We start from the raw sequence: 18,484 nt of genomic DNA on the forward strand, positions 1-18,484 counted from the left end.
CAAAGGCTGTGAAGACTCAGGCACAGGAGAACTGCAGAGACCCCAAAAGAAAACAAGTCCATAGGAAATAAGTCCTATTCACTCATTAACAACTTACTTCCCTCAAGGCAAGACTAAATATTTTCCCCAAAAGAGGTCACTGTATTTTGATGCAGCAGCTCCACTGGACTGTCCAGATTCAACCCAGGCTGGCACCAGCTCACATGGCAGCTGCAAAGATGTGTGGATGAACCTCACCTGCTTGTGGGTTCTCCTCCCTTCCAGTGCCATTTCTCATTCCCATTTCTCTTTTCCCAGAGCCATGACCACATGAATTCAGCCACTCATTCCTCAGCTATTCTGCAGTACTTCAAGCACCTTGTCCAGCAAGTTAGACACCAGATAGAACACAAATTGTAAAGGGCAGAAGCTGCAAGAACCAGGAAATATTAAGAAATTCCACTGAGGGCAAATTAACTGGAAAAAAAATGCAGATAGCCTAAAGGAAAGAGGAATTTTATTCCTTGTTCCTTGAAGAACATCGCTATACTGTGATGGAGAAGGTGTTGATCCAAGTTCCTGATGAGAGGGGAAGATAAGCCACAAGAGTCACCTTGTGTAGTTGTATGAACAAGAAAAGAGGTGTTTGCCATTCTGATTTATTTCAATGCTCTTACATGTATAAAATATACTTTAAATACTTCACATAAAAACTAGCAAATGGTTTGCTTTTAAAAAACATCACAATCTTTGTGAGTGAGCACACAGCTCTGATGCAGGTCTCTGACCTAAGGCAAGCTGACTAAAGTGTTTGTGGTCTAACACCCCACATCAGAGCAAGCACAGAGACAACTATTTCCTCAACTCCCATCCTGCTGATCCAGCTCCAAGTGGGACACGTGGCCTCTCACTGAAGCTCCAATCCCAACTGGATACAGGCACCTTCCCAGTGACAGTTTGGAACCACATACGGAAACCAGCATTGCAATTCCACAAGAAACATTATTCCTGGTGTTCAAATCGCCTCACTATCTTTGCACTCTCTTTTTTCAGTTCCTCAATGTGGGCATTTAGGCACTCCAGGATGTGCTTGGATCTCACTTCTTCATCTTCCAGGTATCGTGCAGCAATGGATCCAACAGAAGCTGTAGGCAAGGGGCACTAAAGGGAAACAAAGGGATTATCAGGCATTCCTTCATTCCAACTTTTGGCCAGAAACATCACTGATCTGCAAACCACACAACTGAAAATGTTCCTAGAGGGCGCATTTCCATCTTGGTGGGCAGATTAAGCACTCAGGTCTCACACCTGTTTCACAGGTCATGTCCCACCCAACAGCCTCCAGCCAGCAATGATTGCTGCACCAAGCCAACACTGCCAAAAAATCACTACTGAAAAATCAGGGCTAGAGAAGGTAGCTACAGAATACCAAGGAGTTTGCCCTGGGTGTTATGCAACTCAAGGTCCACATCCTGCTCCTTGTCTCCATAAAAATCCCAGTGAGTGGGAGCACCTCGAGAGTCTAGGTCCAGGGAAGGGAAAGCTCTGTCAGACTGGTAATTATTTTACCAGATATTCCACACTGGGAATGTCTCTGCTTTCTTTCATAAGACTCCTCTTCTTCCCCAAAGTAATGGGCTCCTAATACAATCCCACAGGCAAGCACAGGCCAAACTCCCATTGCAGCTCACAGAACAGAACTTCAGCCAGCAATGGTCAACAAACTACTCCAGATTCTTTCCTTTACAGTCAAGAACTATTCCTGCTCCTCACATCACTTACCCACAAGTTATTAACTTACAAAAACAACACTGTAAACCAGGCTTAATGTACAAGTTGATGAAGAGAAGCCTCGTGCACAGGGGCTGGCACGTGAAATATTAAGGTTACTAAGGGGCTGCTTTCCATTACAGACAGGTTGTCTCAGTGGCTTGGCAAGAGAAAATAACTGGTTATTTCCAAATCCTGGAGTCTCGTGGTTTTCAGGTCTTATCAACAGCCAGGAACAAAGGGAAACAGAAAAGGCTGCAGACAGCAAGTAAATCTCTCCCACCCCACTACTGCCTACTGATGAGAGTTCTCCTCTCTTAGTGTAAAGGAATTGATTTAAAGACACTGGAGCCTGCCCATTAACAGGGAGACCCAACTAACACCAGGAGAAATATCTGCATTTCCTTAGAAACCTTATTTCTACCTCTCAGAATAAAAAGCAGCCCATTCTCTTTTATTAAATATCAAGCCCTAGAGCTTCTCAGACCCTGAAGCAGAACTGTTCACACTTTAGGTCCAATCTTGCAACCTGAAGAGTTTCCATTCACAATATTGCAGTTCCCTAAGATACCAATACTGTTTTCTGGGCAGTATTGAAAAATTAAGATCTAGTAAGCTTCATCAAGATCTACAAACCCGAAAAGCCTCCACTTATCTGTGCATTAGCCTTAGAGCCTCTTCTCTAGACTCCCACCAAAAATAGCTAATAGTTTGATAGTTGTCACTGCTACCAACACACAAACAGAGGAGAAACTGCTCTGAACACTGCTGGGGCAACACTGGCAAGGACGAGTGCTCAGCATTCTCCCCTTTTTAAACATGACAGCAAGAAGTGATTCAGTGCAAATTTTCTGTATCTTGGTCAAGTGCTTCAGCAACTGAGCTGAGGTAGGACAGAGAAAGTGCTAACACTGCTCCCTATGAAAAAAGTACAATCAGCAACTGGGAAAAAGAGCAGGCTCCCCTTGTGCAGTGAAGCAGGGATTTCAGGCTTTGTCATCAGCAAGCACAAGCAGCTTTAAGTTCAGTGTGCTGACTGCTGCAGCCCCTTTGAAAAGGGGTAAAACTCACCCTGTGCTTTACAGATGGGCAGTCACCCACAGACTGTGAAATACTGACATACTCAGCACTCCACATCCACTCTGAGCCTCTACCACACACCCAAGCCAAAAGCTGAAGAATTCTGAGGGAACAGGAGCAGGTCCTGTTACACACTGAGGTACAGACCAGCATGGAGAGAACCATGAGCTCCTGGAATTAACTTAGCAAGCACACAAACATAAAGCTCTTCTCCAAGAAGTTCTGAAGAGCCACCATATGGATCCCCCTGGCCAAGTCTTAACCATCCAGCAGTGGCTTTCCTTCCTTGTTTAACATTTGATTTACTTACAGGATCACACACAACACGCAGTTAGGTCATGCATTCAAAAGCCTGTCTCCTTCTGCCAGACGAGAGCCCAGCTCTATTTTCAGCTGCTGAGCAGCAACTAGGCTCCTGTACAATTGCTTACCAAAAATACAGATTCTCTGTGGTGATTTGAGACAGGCTGCTTAGATGCTTCATCTGCAGAATCTTTGTTTTCATCCACCACATGGAGCACAGACTTTGCTCCCAGCGAGGCACATGACTCCTTGCAGTTCTTGCTGCTGCTCTGGGAGGATGGTTCACCCATCTCAGGGGTCACAGTTCCTGTTTCAGCAGCCCCACACCTCTGGGAGTCTCTGTGATGACGCTGAGCAGTCCCATCAGGCTGGAGATGTGTCCTCTCTGTGTGTTCATCCAGCTCTTCCTGAGCTGTCCTGGAAGGCAGGTTTGAGCACAGAACTGAGTTTGTCTTTTAGCAGCTGAACTCCAGCAAAACTCACACAGAGGCAACAATTAACATAGATGTTACTAACAGCCCTGGCAATCCAAGCGTGTTTCCATAGCACTTCCAGACACACATCCAGTCCCTGTGGAATTATCTCTCTCTTCTGCTACTGTAGATACCAAAACCCACAGCCTGCACATCCCAGCACTGCAGCAGAAAGGAGCGCAGCCGCCTGGGCCACATCTAATCCTGTCACCAAAAACAGCACACACTGCTGCTCCAGAGAGAGGCAAAGGCAGACAAAAGACAAATACTGCTGGCTTTGCAGAACACAAACCAGCTGGGACTCACAGCTACTGCACTGCATAAGGCATAAAGGCAGATTCCCAAACAGTGCTTGCATTCTCTCAGACACACAATGCACTGGAGAGACACAGCATGCCATTAAAACCTCTCATGACCCCACACATCCCCACACCTCCTGCTCTCCTTCCCCCTGAGGGAACAGCACCCCTGGGTCACTCACCTGTGCTGTACATCCCTGGGCTCTTTGCCTTGCCTCTGCTGAGCCGTGCCCTCGGGTTCAGGTGGGCACCCCGGTGCAGTGACCTCCAGTTTTGCCCTGGTCTCCGCGAGGTCCTTCCGTAACTGCTGGTTCTCAGATATTAACTTCTGGAGCTCAACAGCATAGTCCTCCCTCAGGGCTCTCAGGGTGCCATCATCCCCCTAACAAAGAAGGGTAGAAGTCAGAAGTTCTGGTTTGCAAGACACCACAATCACATCCAGACCAAAGGACAGCAAGAGATTCCTTAAGGCATATCCCTTAATCTCATTTTGACTGGCAAAACCTTCAAGACCTTTCTAGGAGAAAATTAATTATATATATGCCTTACTGGGCCTTCATCCAGGCTCACTGTGCTGATTTGCCTGGGAAGGTCAGTCTCTCTCACCACTGGATTCTTTTTAAAACAGGAGAACATGGACAGAACATAGGATAGTTCAGATGTACTTGCCTCTGGCCTTTCTGAAACTCTGGACAACTTGCTTCTTCCCATCATCATCTTTTTACTGGGCCAGGTGGGTATAATCTCCACTGCTACTCCTGTGACATTCCCACTTGCTTTTTGCAAATTCTAGTAAACTTAGATGCTTAATTCATTCCCATCACCTCTGTATCTAAGGTCTTTCCAAATGTGCATTAGGACCACCAGGCCAAGATCCAACTCCTGTGCCTTGGGGTTGTGGGGATTTTTTTTAAGGAAGATTTCCTGCTTTGCACACTGCTATCACATTTTTGGGAACTCACACTGGCAAAAGCCATCAGGCACTTTTCAAGCAGAAAATAATGGGTCTTAGGTTATTTCAGTTTCAAACCAGCCCTCCAGAAAGCTGTGGGTTTTTAATCCTTTGCAACAGCCACAAGCTTCTGTTCAGCACTTTCCAGGAACTTGGCACATTTGACAATCACCCCAAACTAACACAGGAACCCACCACAGGGCCTTTTCCAGGAACCCTGCCCCAACACATCCAGCCCACACTCCCAGTCTGCATCCCACTCATGGAGAGCAGAGGAGAGCCCTGCTGAATGGCTCCTCACCAGGGGAGAACATGCTCTCACCACAAGCATTTCAAGGGCCAGAGGTGTTACAGCTCTAGGACAGGGCAAAAGGATGACATAGGTTGAGAATCAAAGGTTTGAGGTAAACTGGCTTAAAATGGAAGTGTAATGAAATGTACTAAAATACATGGGCCAGAGCCCATGGAGAAGACATGGAAATGATGGCTGCTTCTGCAGTTCTCTTCACCACTCTCTGACTGAACAAATGCTTGGTATTTCTGCACCTTATTTCCTCTCAAATTGCCTCTTTTGCTTGGATTTTAAGTTCACTGAGCTCTATCCCCCATTGTGAGAGGCCTGGGCAAAGATTGACTATTCCCAGGCAGGAACACAAGGCTAGCCCCTTCCCAGCTCCTGGTCCTCAATGCATACCTTCAGCTTACCATACTCTGTTTTTTCCAGAATCTCTGAGAGATGACGGTTTTCCAGCCTCAAGGTTTCCAGCTGGACCAGAATTACCTGAGGAGACACAGGCAAACAATGAGCTCAGAAAAAGAACAGAATGCATGTCCACAACAGCCCCCAAGTATTTTCCACCCTCAAACTCAAGTACTAAGCAAGGCTTGGGCTGCTAGTTGTACTGGGACCCTATGGAGAAGGCCACAAAAATAACCATGCACGGTTTTCAAAGATGTTATCCATCCTGGCCTAGTTAGCATGAGTGACCCCAAAGAATTCTGTGGCACTATAGGTTGCTGGTTTGAAAAGTTCACAGATTCAGTGAACACCATCATTAGAAGATTCCTTCAGAAGGTCTCAGTTTTTGTACAGAGGCTAAAGAGAGAAGGAAACTACTAATGTAGCTAAAAACCAGGATGGTGCTGTAAGCCTTCAGATCCCTTAAAGAGGTAGCGTAAGAATCTTGTGCCTTTTTTACCCTGTGTTCCACTGCTTTCCTCTCTGCTCTTTCAATCTCTGCTCTGAGCTGCTGCTCCAGGTCTGAGGTGGAGCCGTTCGCCGAGGCAATGGTGATGTCCCGCTGGTGTAGCTCCTGGGTCAGCCTGGAGATCTCCCTTCTCATCCCTTCTAGCTCACTGCTGTGCATTTGTTCAGCCTGAGAGAGCTGGTCTTTCAGCTGGAGGAAGACATGCACACACCACCCATGAGCTTTTAAAACACGTTTCATCAAAAAAAAAACCCCAAAAGTATTGCATGTGATAATGTGAAATCTTGGTCCTGGAAAACAAAAATGCTCTATGTAACAAACCCTCTGCACATGCTTGTCCTTCCTGATTGAAAGCCACCTCATCCCAGTCCTTTCCCACAGCACATACTGCCAACTGGAAAGAAGTTGCATGCCATGAAGTACTTGAGAAGACCCACGATTTATCAAACCAACAGCCTCTTCAGCTCGTCATTCAACCTCTGTAGCCAAAACCAGAGAGTCAAAGATTCACCATGACTGGGGAAGCACAGTGACTCTTGGAAAATATAACCCTGCAATTTGCCACTCTGCCTTCCTGAGGTATTTGAAGATACCATTTAAAGATGGTAACTTTAAATAGCTCGAGCTGGATTTTTCTTCCAGGAATTAATTCACCCTAAGTCTTTTGAATCGATATTAGAGTGGAATCAATGTTAGCTTGTAGCAACTAAAGCTTCCCATGGCAAACTTCCACCAGCCAGCTATGCACAGGGTAAAAATACATCCCTTTGTTTTCATTACTCTGTGTGATGACCACTAGTCCCTGCATTATGAGAGAATAATCATTCCCTATTTACTTTCCACATGACAGGCATGGTTTTATTTTTAGCCCATTCAATCTCATTTATCTCGTTTCCAGTTTGCTAAGTCCCATTCCATTCAGCTGTTCCTTATATAAAAACCACTCAATCCTTTTGGTCATCTTTTTCCATACCTTATGTTGGTTTATTCAATGCTTCTTGCGGTGGCAGACCTGCACCACATACAATATACCAGTAGGCACACCGTGTATTTATTCAGTGGCACAACAGAACAACAGCAGCATAATTCCTTCCCCAGGACTCCATTCCATTAGTCAGAAATATTAGCCACCCAAACACCCAGGATTTTTCTGAGAATTACAAGCAGTTTAGAAAATTGAACCAGATGATCTCTGCCTACCCATGTAAATACTGTACACACGGTGATTTATCTCCATGTCACCTCAATGCCTCCAAAGTATATAAAACAGAAACAGCCTTCATAAATCTCTCCCTCCTCCCCAGAAGCCTGTGGGAGATTCATTTACTGTGTGGCTGTTTAGATGTGTAACCAAGCACACATCTCTGGCAAGATCTGCACCTCTGTATGTTCAGAATAAAGGATGAAAGATTTCCACACAAGTGAGGTTTTTCACTCAGGTGCAATGAGGCTTCCACTCTACCAGGCTCCAGTGAAAACTCTCACATGAGCTGATGCAGACCATTATGAAGAGCCAAGCTAGAGGAGGGTCTGCCCCCCTTGGGTGCTCAGAGCCCTGGGGTGAGCCCCTCGTGGCAGGTGAGCTGCCCCACTCCTACCAGCCCCTGCCCTCATGTCCAGCTATCAAGCCTGAAACACCCTCCCTCTAATGCACACAGGGATCAGGACACATTTGAAGTCCTGCCTCAAGTGTGACAGGACATTATTACAGCAAACTCACTCCTCCTCTGCTCTTCATCCTGTTGGGAACCTGTATTAGGCTTCAACTAGGGATTCCAAACCTTAATTTCTTCGCATTTTTGGCCCTCCAACAGTAACTCAAGTATCTCCACAGTGTACAGAAGTACTGGAGGAGGCTCAGGAGATGCTCACAAAGCCAGGTTCAGACACCTGCAAACAGATGTCCTCATCCCTTCCTCTGTCAGGTGTTCTCCTCACCTCCAGCAGATCCCTGCCTGCACAGCAGCCCTGCCTTGGCCCCAGTGCTGAGGCACATGGCACACAGGGATCAGCTCACTCCACCAGTGCCATCCCACTCCCCAGGAACTCAGCCACGTTACCTTTTTAATCTCTGCCCTTGACTCAGTCTGGTCTTCTTCCAGGGACTGCAGCTCTTTGATATTCTCACCCAGCTCCTCGCTCAGCTGCACACACCTGGCATTTGAAGACACCAGGCTGGGTGCCAAATGCAAAAAGTATAGATTAGAATAACCCAAGGAGGAGGAAATGGTCAGAGAAACTTTGATCTTCCAGGCAATCCTTTATGTCTATTACAACAAAAACTGAACTCAGCCTACAAGCTCCTCACCAATCCTTTGGGTTTGTTTTCAGAATCATTTCACAAGAGGTCAGGAGGCTCATCTAACAGATAATGGCTGTTTCTTGCTTGTTTCTTTACAAACTAAGACTACAAAATTTCTATGTAAACACAAGTCTGAAAACCACAAGCTTGGAGAGGAATCACAGAATCACAAAAAGCTTTGGGCTGGGAGGGACCCTAAAGCTCAACTTGTTAGGTTGTTATGAGTGAAGGTGCTCAGCCTAAGCAAGCTGGAACACTGAACACCCACTGTGTGCAGCAAAAGGCAGCCAACCAATTACCAAAGCAGTCACTATTACACTGCAGAATGAATAGCACTTGATTGCTTTAGCCCTTTGATATTTAAAACAAGCCTACAAAAATCACTGGTTAACTTGATGAACACAATTAGGTGTTGTATTATTATCCAAGACTACCTGCACTTCCAGAGGGAGGGAGCAGTGGCCTACCTGTTCTCAAGACGAGCCACCTCTGACTGCAAGTGCTGCTCCTTCTTCTGGGCAACATCCAGCTGCAGCAGCACCTGCTCCAGCTCCAGCCCTGCAGAGGACAATGACTGCCCTTGCAAGCGCTCCTCCAAGGCCCTGCACAGAAACAGCAGCTTTAATCTCAGCACAGAAACATCATGTCTGAGTTCACTGGTACAGGGGCTGTCTTCTTGGAATTCTCTGAAAAATACACAGCACCCAAAAGCAGGTGACTGCTGAGTGCAGTGTGAGTAAGCAAACACAGCAGTTGGACGACAGCCCCTGCACAAAGTTAAGGCTGCTACATTTTATTTTGATTTTGGCCTCCCTGCCAGAGGCTGGTACATGACCAACATCCAAACCTTCTGACACAGCCACCAGGACTCAACAGCCTCTGCACATCACCGGGGCAGAAGGAGAAGACCAAGATGATTTTGTCACAAATGTAGTTACCTCACCAAGCCCCAACCAGTGAGAACTTTTACCTAGGTTAATAAGCGCATTATCAAACCCTGAAAGGTCTCCAGCACTGGGCAGAAAATGCCTGGGAGAAACACCCTCAAAATCCCTGCACTGCCTCCAGAAACCCAGCTGAGGAAAGTGGATTCCTTCCATGCTCTTCACTGACTATCTGCTCATTTCAAAAGCAATGCAAATTGAAAAGTGCTGCAGGGCAGCACAGCACTTGTGAGAAACTGCAGTGTACTATGTTAAATACAATACAGATCCAGCTGCATGAAAATGCTGCTATTGTCCTCAGTGAGAGAACCTGGAACACAGATCTGGACTGAAGAGCCAAAGTACCAGCAAGGCACAGATGCTACCTGATGAGCAACTCTTTTGTGTGAAGAGTTTCAGTCATCCTGGCCAGCTCTTTCTGTAACTGTTCCTGGTGCAGCTTGGAGCTGTCAATGAAATCTTCTTGAGACTGCAAGGTGGCTCTCAGTTCCATCTTCTCATCCTGCAGCACCTGCACAGGAGGCAGAAGGAATGACTGCTGCAAAATGGACCAAACCAGTTTGTTGCAATTTGATGAGAGGTTGATCCAATTTTTAGGACCTTTGGAAATACTGCAGAGCAACACATGGCTAATCAAGTCAATACCAATCAGGAACTTTACAAAGGCTCTAGAAAGAGACGAACTCCATGATGAAAAGCCTTTCCACCACTTCCCACCAGCACTGCTTTAGACTCCATTTCTTAAAAGTTCCTCCACTGACCTCTAACATTTTCTTGGACTGCCTTAATTCTTCTTGAACTCTCTGCTGATCCTTGAGAATGATGCGATTGTCCTCACTCAGGTCATCCACCCTCCTGCTGAGCCTCTCCACCTCGAGCTCGTTGGCACAGATGGTGTCATTGGCCCTCTCCAGCCTGCTGCTCAAGTGCTGGATTTCCGAGCGGCTCGCCAGCTCCACCGAGTCCAGGACCTGCTTCCGATTGGCCAGCTGGGTCTGCCAACAGCAATCATCCGCATTAAAGCTAAATTGCAAAAACACACAAGTTGTACCAAAGCTAAATTCAACACAGCTACTGATTTCTTGGGTAATAAGCCACAACATCTTCCAGGGAGTTAGGGAGAGTATTGTTCCAGGGTTACGTGATGGATAAAACTTCCAAAGGCAAACAGAATAAGTAAAAAACAAAATGAAAAAAGAAGGGACCCTTTGATTCCAAAAGCAGTTCAAAGAGAATCTGGAAAATGAGGATCTCAAATCACTCCAGCTGCCCCAGTATGATCTGTCTAAGAACAAAGCCTCCTGCTATTTTTTACTCATGAGTCCAAGACTAGACCAGGACTAATGGCTGCAGGTAAGAAAGTCTGTAAACCAAACACGACAGAGATTACCCAGCCATTAATTCCACACTAGGACAGAAAGCAGCTCTGGGTGCACAATTGCAAAACTACAACCACCCAACAGCCCCAAAATAAACCAGGTGTAACAGCCAATTTGCTTTGCTCTCTGCAGTAAATGTCTGATTCCAGCAGCTTGAGGGAATGCTCACTTTGAATTTTTCAGTGTTTTAACAGCAGACAAAAAAGTTACAAGGAATGTATGAGTAGCAGACAATACCTGCTCTATAATTTATAGGCACAATACTTCATTTCACAGCATTTCTTTCCACACAGCTAGCTGGTGAAATTTAACAAGCCAGCTCTCACATAAACTTCTAGGAACATCCACTTCATATAGTCCCTTTTTGTATACAATCTTTGAATTTTTAAAGACTGAAACAAAATATTTGAGCAGTCCTATACTCCCAGTTTCAAAGAGCAGCAATGCCTGCCAGCTTCAGAATCACCACATGCCTTGATTTACACAAACTGTAAGAACTGCTCATTTGCAAGGCTATAGTATAGTTTTGATTACAGTCTTTTATTATTATTTAAATAGGCATGACAGAAAAGGTAATCAAGAGGGCTGAGAGTTTAAAGCACAGCCTTTCTTCACCCAAGAAACCAGAGCATTAGACTGCCTGAATATTTATTTCTGCATTAAGGAAACATTTAAGCTGTCTCATTTCTAGCCACACAACACCCAGGCCAGCAGAGAATTCCAGGCTTTTAGGAAAGGCTGACTTTAAAGGCTGCAGGTGTTGCAGAAAGTGGTCTGTACTGGGGAAGAATTCCAGGTCTTCCCTAAGCTGCTCTGGAAGAGATGAGGGGAAGACAGATAAAAGGAGAGAGAGGGGAAGTACTCCATGGTCATGGATCTCAGCTTGCCCTTGCGCTAGAAAGACAACTAAGCACATGAAAGGTACAGAAACATCCAAGGCAAAAAATTTAGCACTTCCATGCTGGGTTTTTCAAAGCAATTGAGGATTCAGGCAGTCTGTTCACAGTACCTGTGCACCTCAGGCACCTACGCTGCTTTAGGAAAACCTCCCCAAACCTCCTGGTTTTCTGCTGCACACTGAGACAAGTTCCTCTGTGCCCCAGTGTCCCAGCCTGAGCTCCAAGGACACATCTGTTCCCAAACAATTGAGCTATCAACGACACACAGACAGCAGAGCAGCAAGACCTTCTGCTCAAGGACTCTCTCTGCATTTGTAGATCTCCTGGTGTCAGCCTCTCACAAAGCCCCTGTCAGAGGGGCCCCTTCAGTCCTGTCATCACAGTCTCCCTCCTTGCAGGAGCTTCCACTCAAGAGCAACTCAGGAGCCCATTAAGTGCAAAGTCCCCAGCAAGAGCTTCTTATCAGTGTCTGCTGTGATTGTGTCTGTGTGACTTCACAGCTGTGCTCTAGGTCAATTCATCTCGCTCTGATGCAGCACCACTAATTCACTGAGCCATCAGCTTTGCAGAACAGCAGCCCCACTACTTTTTGTCTTTGAGAGACCTAAAAAAAGGGATGGGGGGCTGAAAACTGCTGTTGCTTCAGTATTTTATGGAAGTCTCTTTTGTAGGGGAAGACTGTTTTCCAACAGTACCCTCTGAGCTGGACCCACAAGGTACATATTTAGCTGCTGGCAGGTACACAGCCTCCAACTAGACAACATGATGCAACATATTTTAAAGTGTCATATGCTGTGGTCTCTGCCTCCCAGGGAAATCTGCATCCTACTGTTTTCTCTGCTAACCAGAGAGATGGCAGGGAGAGCTGCACAAGGTTTATCTAATCTCTGATGACAGACTCCAGATCTTTTTTCCATACAGCATGAGTACAAGCAAATCTTATTCCACCAGAACATTAAAAGTCACTTCAATGGCAATCTGAACTGGATGGGAGCCTGAGAGATTTCACCAACCTCTCCCTCCCTCCCACAAACAAAGCAGAAACTTCAGCACATGTTAACTGTACCTGCACGAGCTCAGAGTGCTCTGCCAGAGCCTTGCGCTGTGCCTCCAGCGATGCCACCTGCTGCTGGTACCGCAGGCGCTGCTTCTCCCAGTCAAGTGATTTCTGACGGAACTCCTGCAAGCACAGCAGGGGTGGCTTGGAGCAGTACATCCCCCTCCAGCTCACATCCCTGTTTGCTTTCTCTCCCCACCATATCCTCACACCTTTCCCCCAGCAGGGAAACCATTAGCCAGTCACCTGATGCAGCAGCTCAGCAGTGCAGAGCCCTCACACACCGTGCTCATCGCATTCCTTCCCCTCCCAAGGAAAAACTGCTCACAAATGTTAAGTGCCAACACATTCATGGCTGGTTTCATGGGTTTGCTGTCAGGGGTTTAACAACTCAGACTGGCCTTAGCTTCCAAAACATGCTGCTATTGGAATCACCAAGATGACAAGAATTAAATACAGAATTTGACTGCTAATCTCTGCTCCAGAAATTGGGCACTACATCAGTCAGATGCGTGTTGTTACCACATCTTTCAGGAGGAGAAAACTGAGTGGGGTTGAGCTCAGCAGAGCAGAAAGATTAGAAGATGAGACAGGGTTGAGAAGAAGTTTGACATGTAGCTCCCTCCTCCTCAAAGAAGTGAGAATACAACCTCCCCACACTGGAATTCATTCCATTCACATAATTAGTTACTCTTCCAGCACCTTCTTCCTATTATTTAGTCTAAGGGTAAGAACAGCATTAAGGTTTATGCTGTGCAGTCAGAGGCCCCAGCATATGAAACTGCCTTTATTCACACAGTTGAGAAGAGCTGCACCTGAAGAGTGGATGGGCAGTGCTCCTTAAAGCAGGAATCATCAGTTAATACATACAAGTTGGACAGCACTTGCTTTTCCACCACATACCTCCAGCTTCCTGGTCAGTCGGCTCAATTCAAACTGGTCCTCCTCTTGTCCCTTGTTAGCTTCTCCTCTGCTTCTTGTTTTTCTCTTCTGCAGCTTCTCATAGCTCCTCCTCAGCCGGGACAACTGCAGGATACAGTGAAAGAGAGAGCTTTGCTCAAGGACCCAAGGCAAGAATTACACAGCCCTTTGAAAGAAGACACACAAAGTGGTTCACACAAACAATGCCCTCATCAAGGCCACACAGCTCCCAAGTGAAGGCTTCTGTTTGGATAATGAGTCTTTTATACCAACAGCACTGCAAAATACATCAGTTATAGGAGAGTAGCAAGATGCCACTGAAGTCATGACATCAGCAGCTTTAATTAAAGCTCTGTCTTACCATAATTAAAGCATGACTGAAATATTGATAAGGTGGAGGTTTACACACAGCTGTCAATGCAGCAAAGCACAGCATCCCCCTCTCTTACAGGTGGTTCCCAGCCCCAGGAAGAGCCAGCAGTGCCTGTGGTTGATCTGCTCACCCACAGGAGCACACCCCCCACACCACACACAGGCAATTCTTGTGTGATCAAAATACACTTGTGTAGCTCAGGTGGGAACTGGAACTCTCCTGCTTAGTGGGAGAAGGAAGGTTTGAGAATTGCCATTACCCATAATAACAACACCACTTCATCTGTCATTTTCTGCTTAGATACACTGTGTATTTCACAATGAGAGGAGAATGCCAACAGAAAATATCACTCCTACGCCTGCTGCTAGGATGCTGAAGTTGTATCAGAAGCAGGAATGAGGAAAAAACTCTTGACATTTAAATGACCCTCTGTGCAAATAATCACTCGCAACTTGCAGAGAATTTTTCATATTATGAGCTCCCCCTACTCAACTATTAAATAAAAGGTTTCCAAACAGCCACATGAATTTGAGAAGCCATCACTGCCATTTTACTGATGGAAAAGGTAAGCCCATGGATGAACAGAAGGATCACGAGAAGAAAAAATATCTGATTCGAGACCTGAGGCATTCAGTACTTCGGTGTGTTCATGGAAACAGACAGATGTTCAGGCTTACAGTTAACACCAACATCTTTTGCCAGACATATCAGGAGATAAGAGGTTTATTCTTTCAACAGTCTCAGTAAGACACTGTACCTGTAATTGCACTGGAAATGGTGGTAAACAGGGACAGAAATAATTTCCCCAAACACTACTAAGAAGAGAAGACTGAGGAATATTGGTGCTCAATGTCATCAGCATTAATACTGTGTAGGTAAAATACCCACAAACTGCAATTCAGGCCACAACACACAGGCTGTACTTCAGCCTTAGCAATTTAGGCTGATTTGCCAATGTACCTCAGCTTTGCTTTGCAGCTTATCCACAATTCCAGTGAGAACACAGCAAAATAAGACTGTTATTCATATGGAATAGTGAGGTGTTTTTAAATGAGAAAAGATGCCTTCTGTCATCAAGGCACAGACTACCGAATTTATTTCACTTATGGCTTACAGAGAGCAGGAACTAGGCCCAGCCCTCCAGAGAAAACAGGTCAGTGTTCTATGAGCTGCTCATGCCAGTTCATTCCCTGCTACTGGCAAGTGGAGACAGGCAAAGAGTTCAGGCATAAATCCGGAATGTGCTGTCATACCACCTGCAGGACAGGTATCATCCTGCACTCAGCAAGAGGCTTTGAGATTAAAGCTCTGGTATTACTGTCAAAACAGCATTTTCTACATACACTTGTTTTTTATGAAAGGTATTAATACTAATATTCCTTGAGAGTACAAAATCCCTACTAAAGTCATCAGTGTTAACAGAGTTAGGCAAAAAGATGAGACCACAGACCACTGTTATTTCCTAATCTCACACAAGCCAGGCCAGTTACAGCTCCACCCTTTTTGAATTTCAGAAATACTGAAAGACCAAACTGCTGCTATCTGTACCCATGGCAGCTCCAGAACCAGCACTGTGGTGACTGGGATGGACAAACACAGCACATTCTTGCAGTAAACTTCTGCAGATGTCCAATCTATGAAAACATTTCTACACCAACAGTTCTCTGTCTGTCACCAAGTTCCTCCAAATCACAAAAAAACAAGCCAAGTAAGCCATAGAAAGTCACTCTATCTATCCTATCACAAAGAGCTCAATGCTCTTTTTGATAAGCATATAAACACTAACAAAGTGGGGAGTTATAAAACCACAGTTATGAAAGAAAAACAGTGAAACAAAGTAATTGATCCATCACGAACTGGGAACTAGAAACCAAACTTCTCCTTCAGCAACTCACCTCTTCCTGGAATTTCTTCAGCTGCTGTTCATACTCTCTAACCATACCCTGCTTGGATTTTTCCACATCTTCGACCTGGCGACGCAACATGCCAACCTGAACAAAGGGATAAAAAGCAAATAAACACAACAGAAGTAGGTTTTATTGCCAGAAGATACATGGATATTTCAGTGGGGTCCCTCGTTATGAAATAGATGGAGGCTGTGCCTAAATCTTTGCTAGGCTGGGCCCACAACTGTTTCTGTTGGGGTCTCTTGTTTTGAGCCAGTTTCTGGATTTCACTTTTGGGGACAAAGCTGACATATTTGGTTTGTGCCAAAAGCCTATTTCTATCCAGTATTTTCATCAAATTCTTCACAAATATGCATTATGATTTCAAGCTATCTACCAGGAGAAAAGCTGGCCATGCCATTATCTTACTATGCTCAAACAAAGGAGATTCCTAATACCAAGGAGAAAGAAAGAAATGGGGTTTTGAAGTGCACAGAAAAGAGTTCCCTGACACTCTTTCAACTGCTCCTGTGCCTCATTTTTCTCCCTTTTTCTTTCCTCCCATCTTTTTCCATTCACAACCTGAGTGGTCACAAGCAAACAAATTAAAAGAAAACCCACAGAAAAATCATATAACTAAAACAAAAGCATGAATATACTCCAGCAGTGACTTCAAACATACTTTACAGTTCAGTTTGAAATCCATGCTTGCTTTTGGTGGTAACAAACATTTCAAGTGTCTTGACAAAACACAATTGACAATAACAAAAATAACCTATATGATAAAAATCATCATTCTTGCAAATGAAAATCCTGTGGCTCAACTGCATCTTATGGTCTACATCTCGCACAAAAACTTCACTTACAAATAATTTTCCACACATCCAGATTTTTTTTGCACTTCCCTCAGGCTTTTATTTGAAGACCACAAAACCAGAGCTGTGTGAAAAAGCCCATGGAGAGTTTCCCAGCAATATCTTGGTGTAGCTCATAGTAGGAAATAGGTTTTTTTGTATCAATGACTGCAGGTTGCTGGGCTGTCCATTACTGCTGTAGCCAGAACCAGTGTCTCTGGGGTCTCTCTAATAACTCTGACAGTTCAATACGTGGACTTCCAGCAACCCTAGGGAAGCAAATCCCTTGACTTGGATTGAATTATGAACCAGACACCTTGTTTCAACAAGTTCTTAAAAAATTCTACTCCTGATTTCCTGATTCTAACAGGTAAAACACACTGCTGACTCCAGTCAAAAAACAGTGTGCAACAAATGTACCTCCTTTTGTTTTTCCTGCAGAGCTGCCTTGGTAGAGGAAAGTTCCTGCTCCCGGGCACTCAGACAAGCTTCCAAAGCCTGTGTCTGCCCTTCCCATTCAGATTTCTTGTGAGCCACCATGATGTCAATCTGCTTCATCAGCTCCTGCAGCTCGGCCTCACAGGAGGTCAAGAACCCACCGCTGGAGGGGAGAGAGTCTGGAGTTACAAAGCAGGTCCCACCCAACACACCCCGTGTCCCACACCAAAAAGGCAGCAGAACACACTGACTGGCACCAAGGCACCAACTCTGCACACACAGTGCTTTGAACTCTCTTCAAACCAGCTCTCACAGAAATAGAATCACCAAATCATTAAGGTCAGAAAAGATCTCCAAGATCATCAAGTCCAACCTTTAATCCCATACCATCCATGCCCACTAAACCACATCACTTCACACTTAGGCATTCAGCCTTTTGACTTGGGTATTAGGCATTATGTAAGTAAACCAAAGAGTGTTTAATTCATATTTTGTATTGCCTTAACTGCTCTCCAGGCAGTGGCATTTTATAGCAGGTTTCAGTCACCAGAGGAATCTTTCAGCCAAGCTATGAGCTCCTGGAAACAGAAGTTTATCACAAATGCAGACAAACCCTGAAGCAGAGGGGGCTGGATGACAACATGATAATGAAGAATCAAACCCTCGCAATCCATCGGGAGCACAAGCTCCCTAGCGATGCCCAGATTTCTAATTTGGTGCAGTAATTATTGAAGCCAATTCAAGTAACTCCTCTAAAACTTCCCAGCTGCCAAGACAGGGACAATATTAAGGTTTGCCAGACACAGCCCTAGAGGGTGTCCAACTCCGTAATGATCTCTACCCCTTTAATTTGCCTGTCAAAGGGAAGAACTGAAAAGTAATGGAAATCAATAGGTTAAGGGATGGAAATTTCTCTGCTCCCCCAGGGCATATGCACACTTCACTACTTGGCACTTTTTCTATAGGAAAAGATATACTTCTTAAAGGAGCCAAAATCAGTCACATTTGAAGTTCACCCCGTCCTGTGAATTAACCAAAAATTAGCAGCTATTATGCAGAGCAGGAACATTTCCTTCACAGCATCTGCTAATATGTAGCAAATTCTACACTTGATTTCTGCAACCAGCTCTCTGAAGAAGATACAGCATCAAATAAATTTGTGTCACATTCTCAAGGATGACTAGGAAAATGGCATCAGTGACTTTTGCTTCACGGTTGTTTAACACATAAAACATTTTGTTCTGTTATTGTCACTACAGTCTCTCTCGGGGATTGAAAAGTCTAGAGACTCTCACCTCAGACAGAGCATTAAGGATTCCTCAGAGCTGTGTGGGACTCTGCAGTTTCAACACAAGCAGGAAATAATC

At 45.1% G+C, this 18,484-nt stretch overlaps 1 protein-coding gene across 10 annotated transcripts in view; it reads right to left on the reverse strand.

Annotated features, from left to right (window-relative positions):
* Window positions 1–622: 622 nt before the first annotated feature.
* CEP63 (centrosomal protein 63) overlaps window positions 623–18,484 on the reverse strand; it is a 40,120-nt gene continuing 22,258 nt past the window's right edge. For all 10 annotated transcript variants that reach the window (XM_033068523.2, XM_033068519.2, XM_033068522.2 and 7 more), the window contains 13 exons: window positions 17,100–17,280; window positions 15,835–15,930; window positions 13,549–13,671; window positions 12,655–12,768; window positions 10,072–10,305; window positions 9,676–9,821; window positions 8,834–8,968; window positions 8,125–8,239; window positions 6,056–6,253; window positions 5,551–5,637; window positions 4,087–4,286; window positions 3,261–3,549; window positions 623–1,140 (listed from right to left, as the gene is read on the reverse strand). In XM_033068523.2, coding sequence (XP_032924414.1) covers window positions 982–1,140; window positions 3,261–3,549; window positions 4,087–4,286; window positions 5,551–5,637; window positions 6,056–6,253; window positions 8,125–8,239; window positions 8,834–8,968; window positions 9,676–9,821; window positions 10,072–10,305; window positions 12,655–12,768; window positions 13,549–13,671; window positions 15,835–15,930; window positions 17,100–17,280 — 2,077 coding nt within the window. In that variant the 3' untranslated portion in view covers window positions 623–981. The remainder of the gene's footprint in view (window positions 1,141–3,260; window positions 3,550–4,086; window positions 4,287–5,550; window positions 5,638–6,055; window positions 6,254–8,124; window positions 8,240–8,833; window positions 8,969–9,675; window positions 9,822–10,071; window positions 10,306–12,654; window positions 12,769–13,548; window positions 13,672–15,834; window positions 15,931–17,099; window positions 17,281–18,484) is intronic.

Source organism: Catharus ustulatus, chromosome 10, assembly GCF_009819885.2.
Source record: "Catharus ustulatus isolate bCatUst1 chromosome 10, bCatUst1.pri.v2, whole genome shotgun sequence".
NCBI classification, from domain to species: Eukaryota; Metazoa; Chordata; class Aves; order Passeriformes; family Turdidae; genus Catharus; species Catharus ustulatus.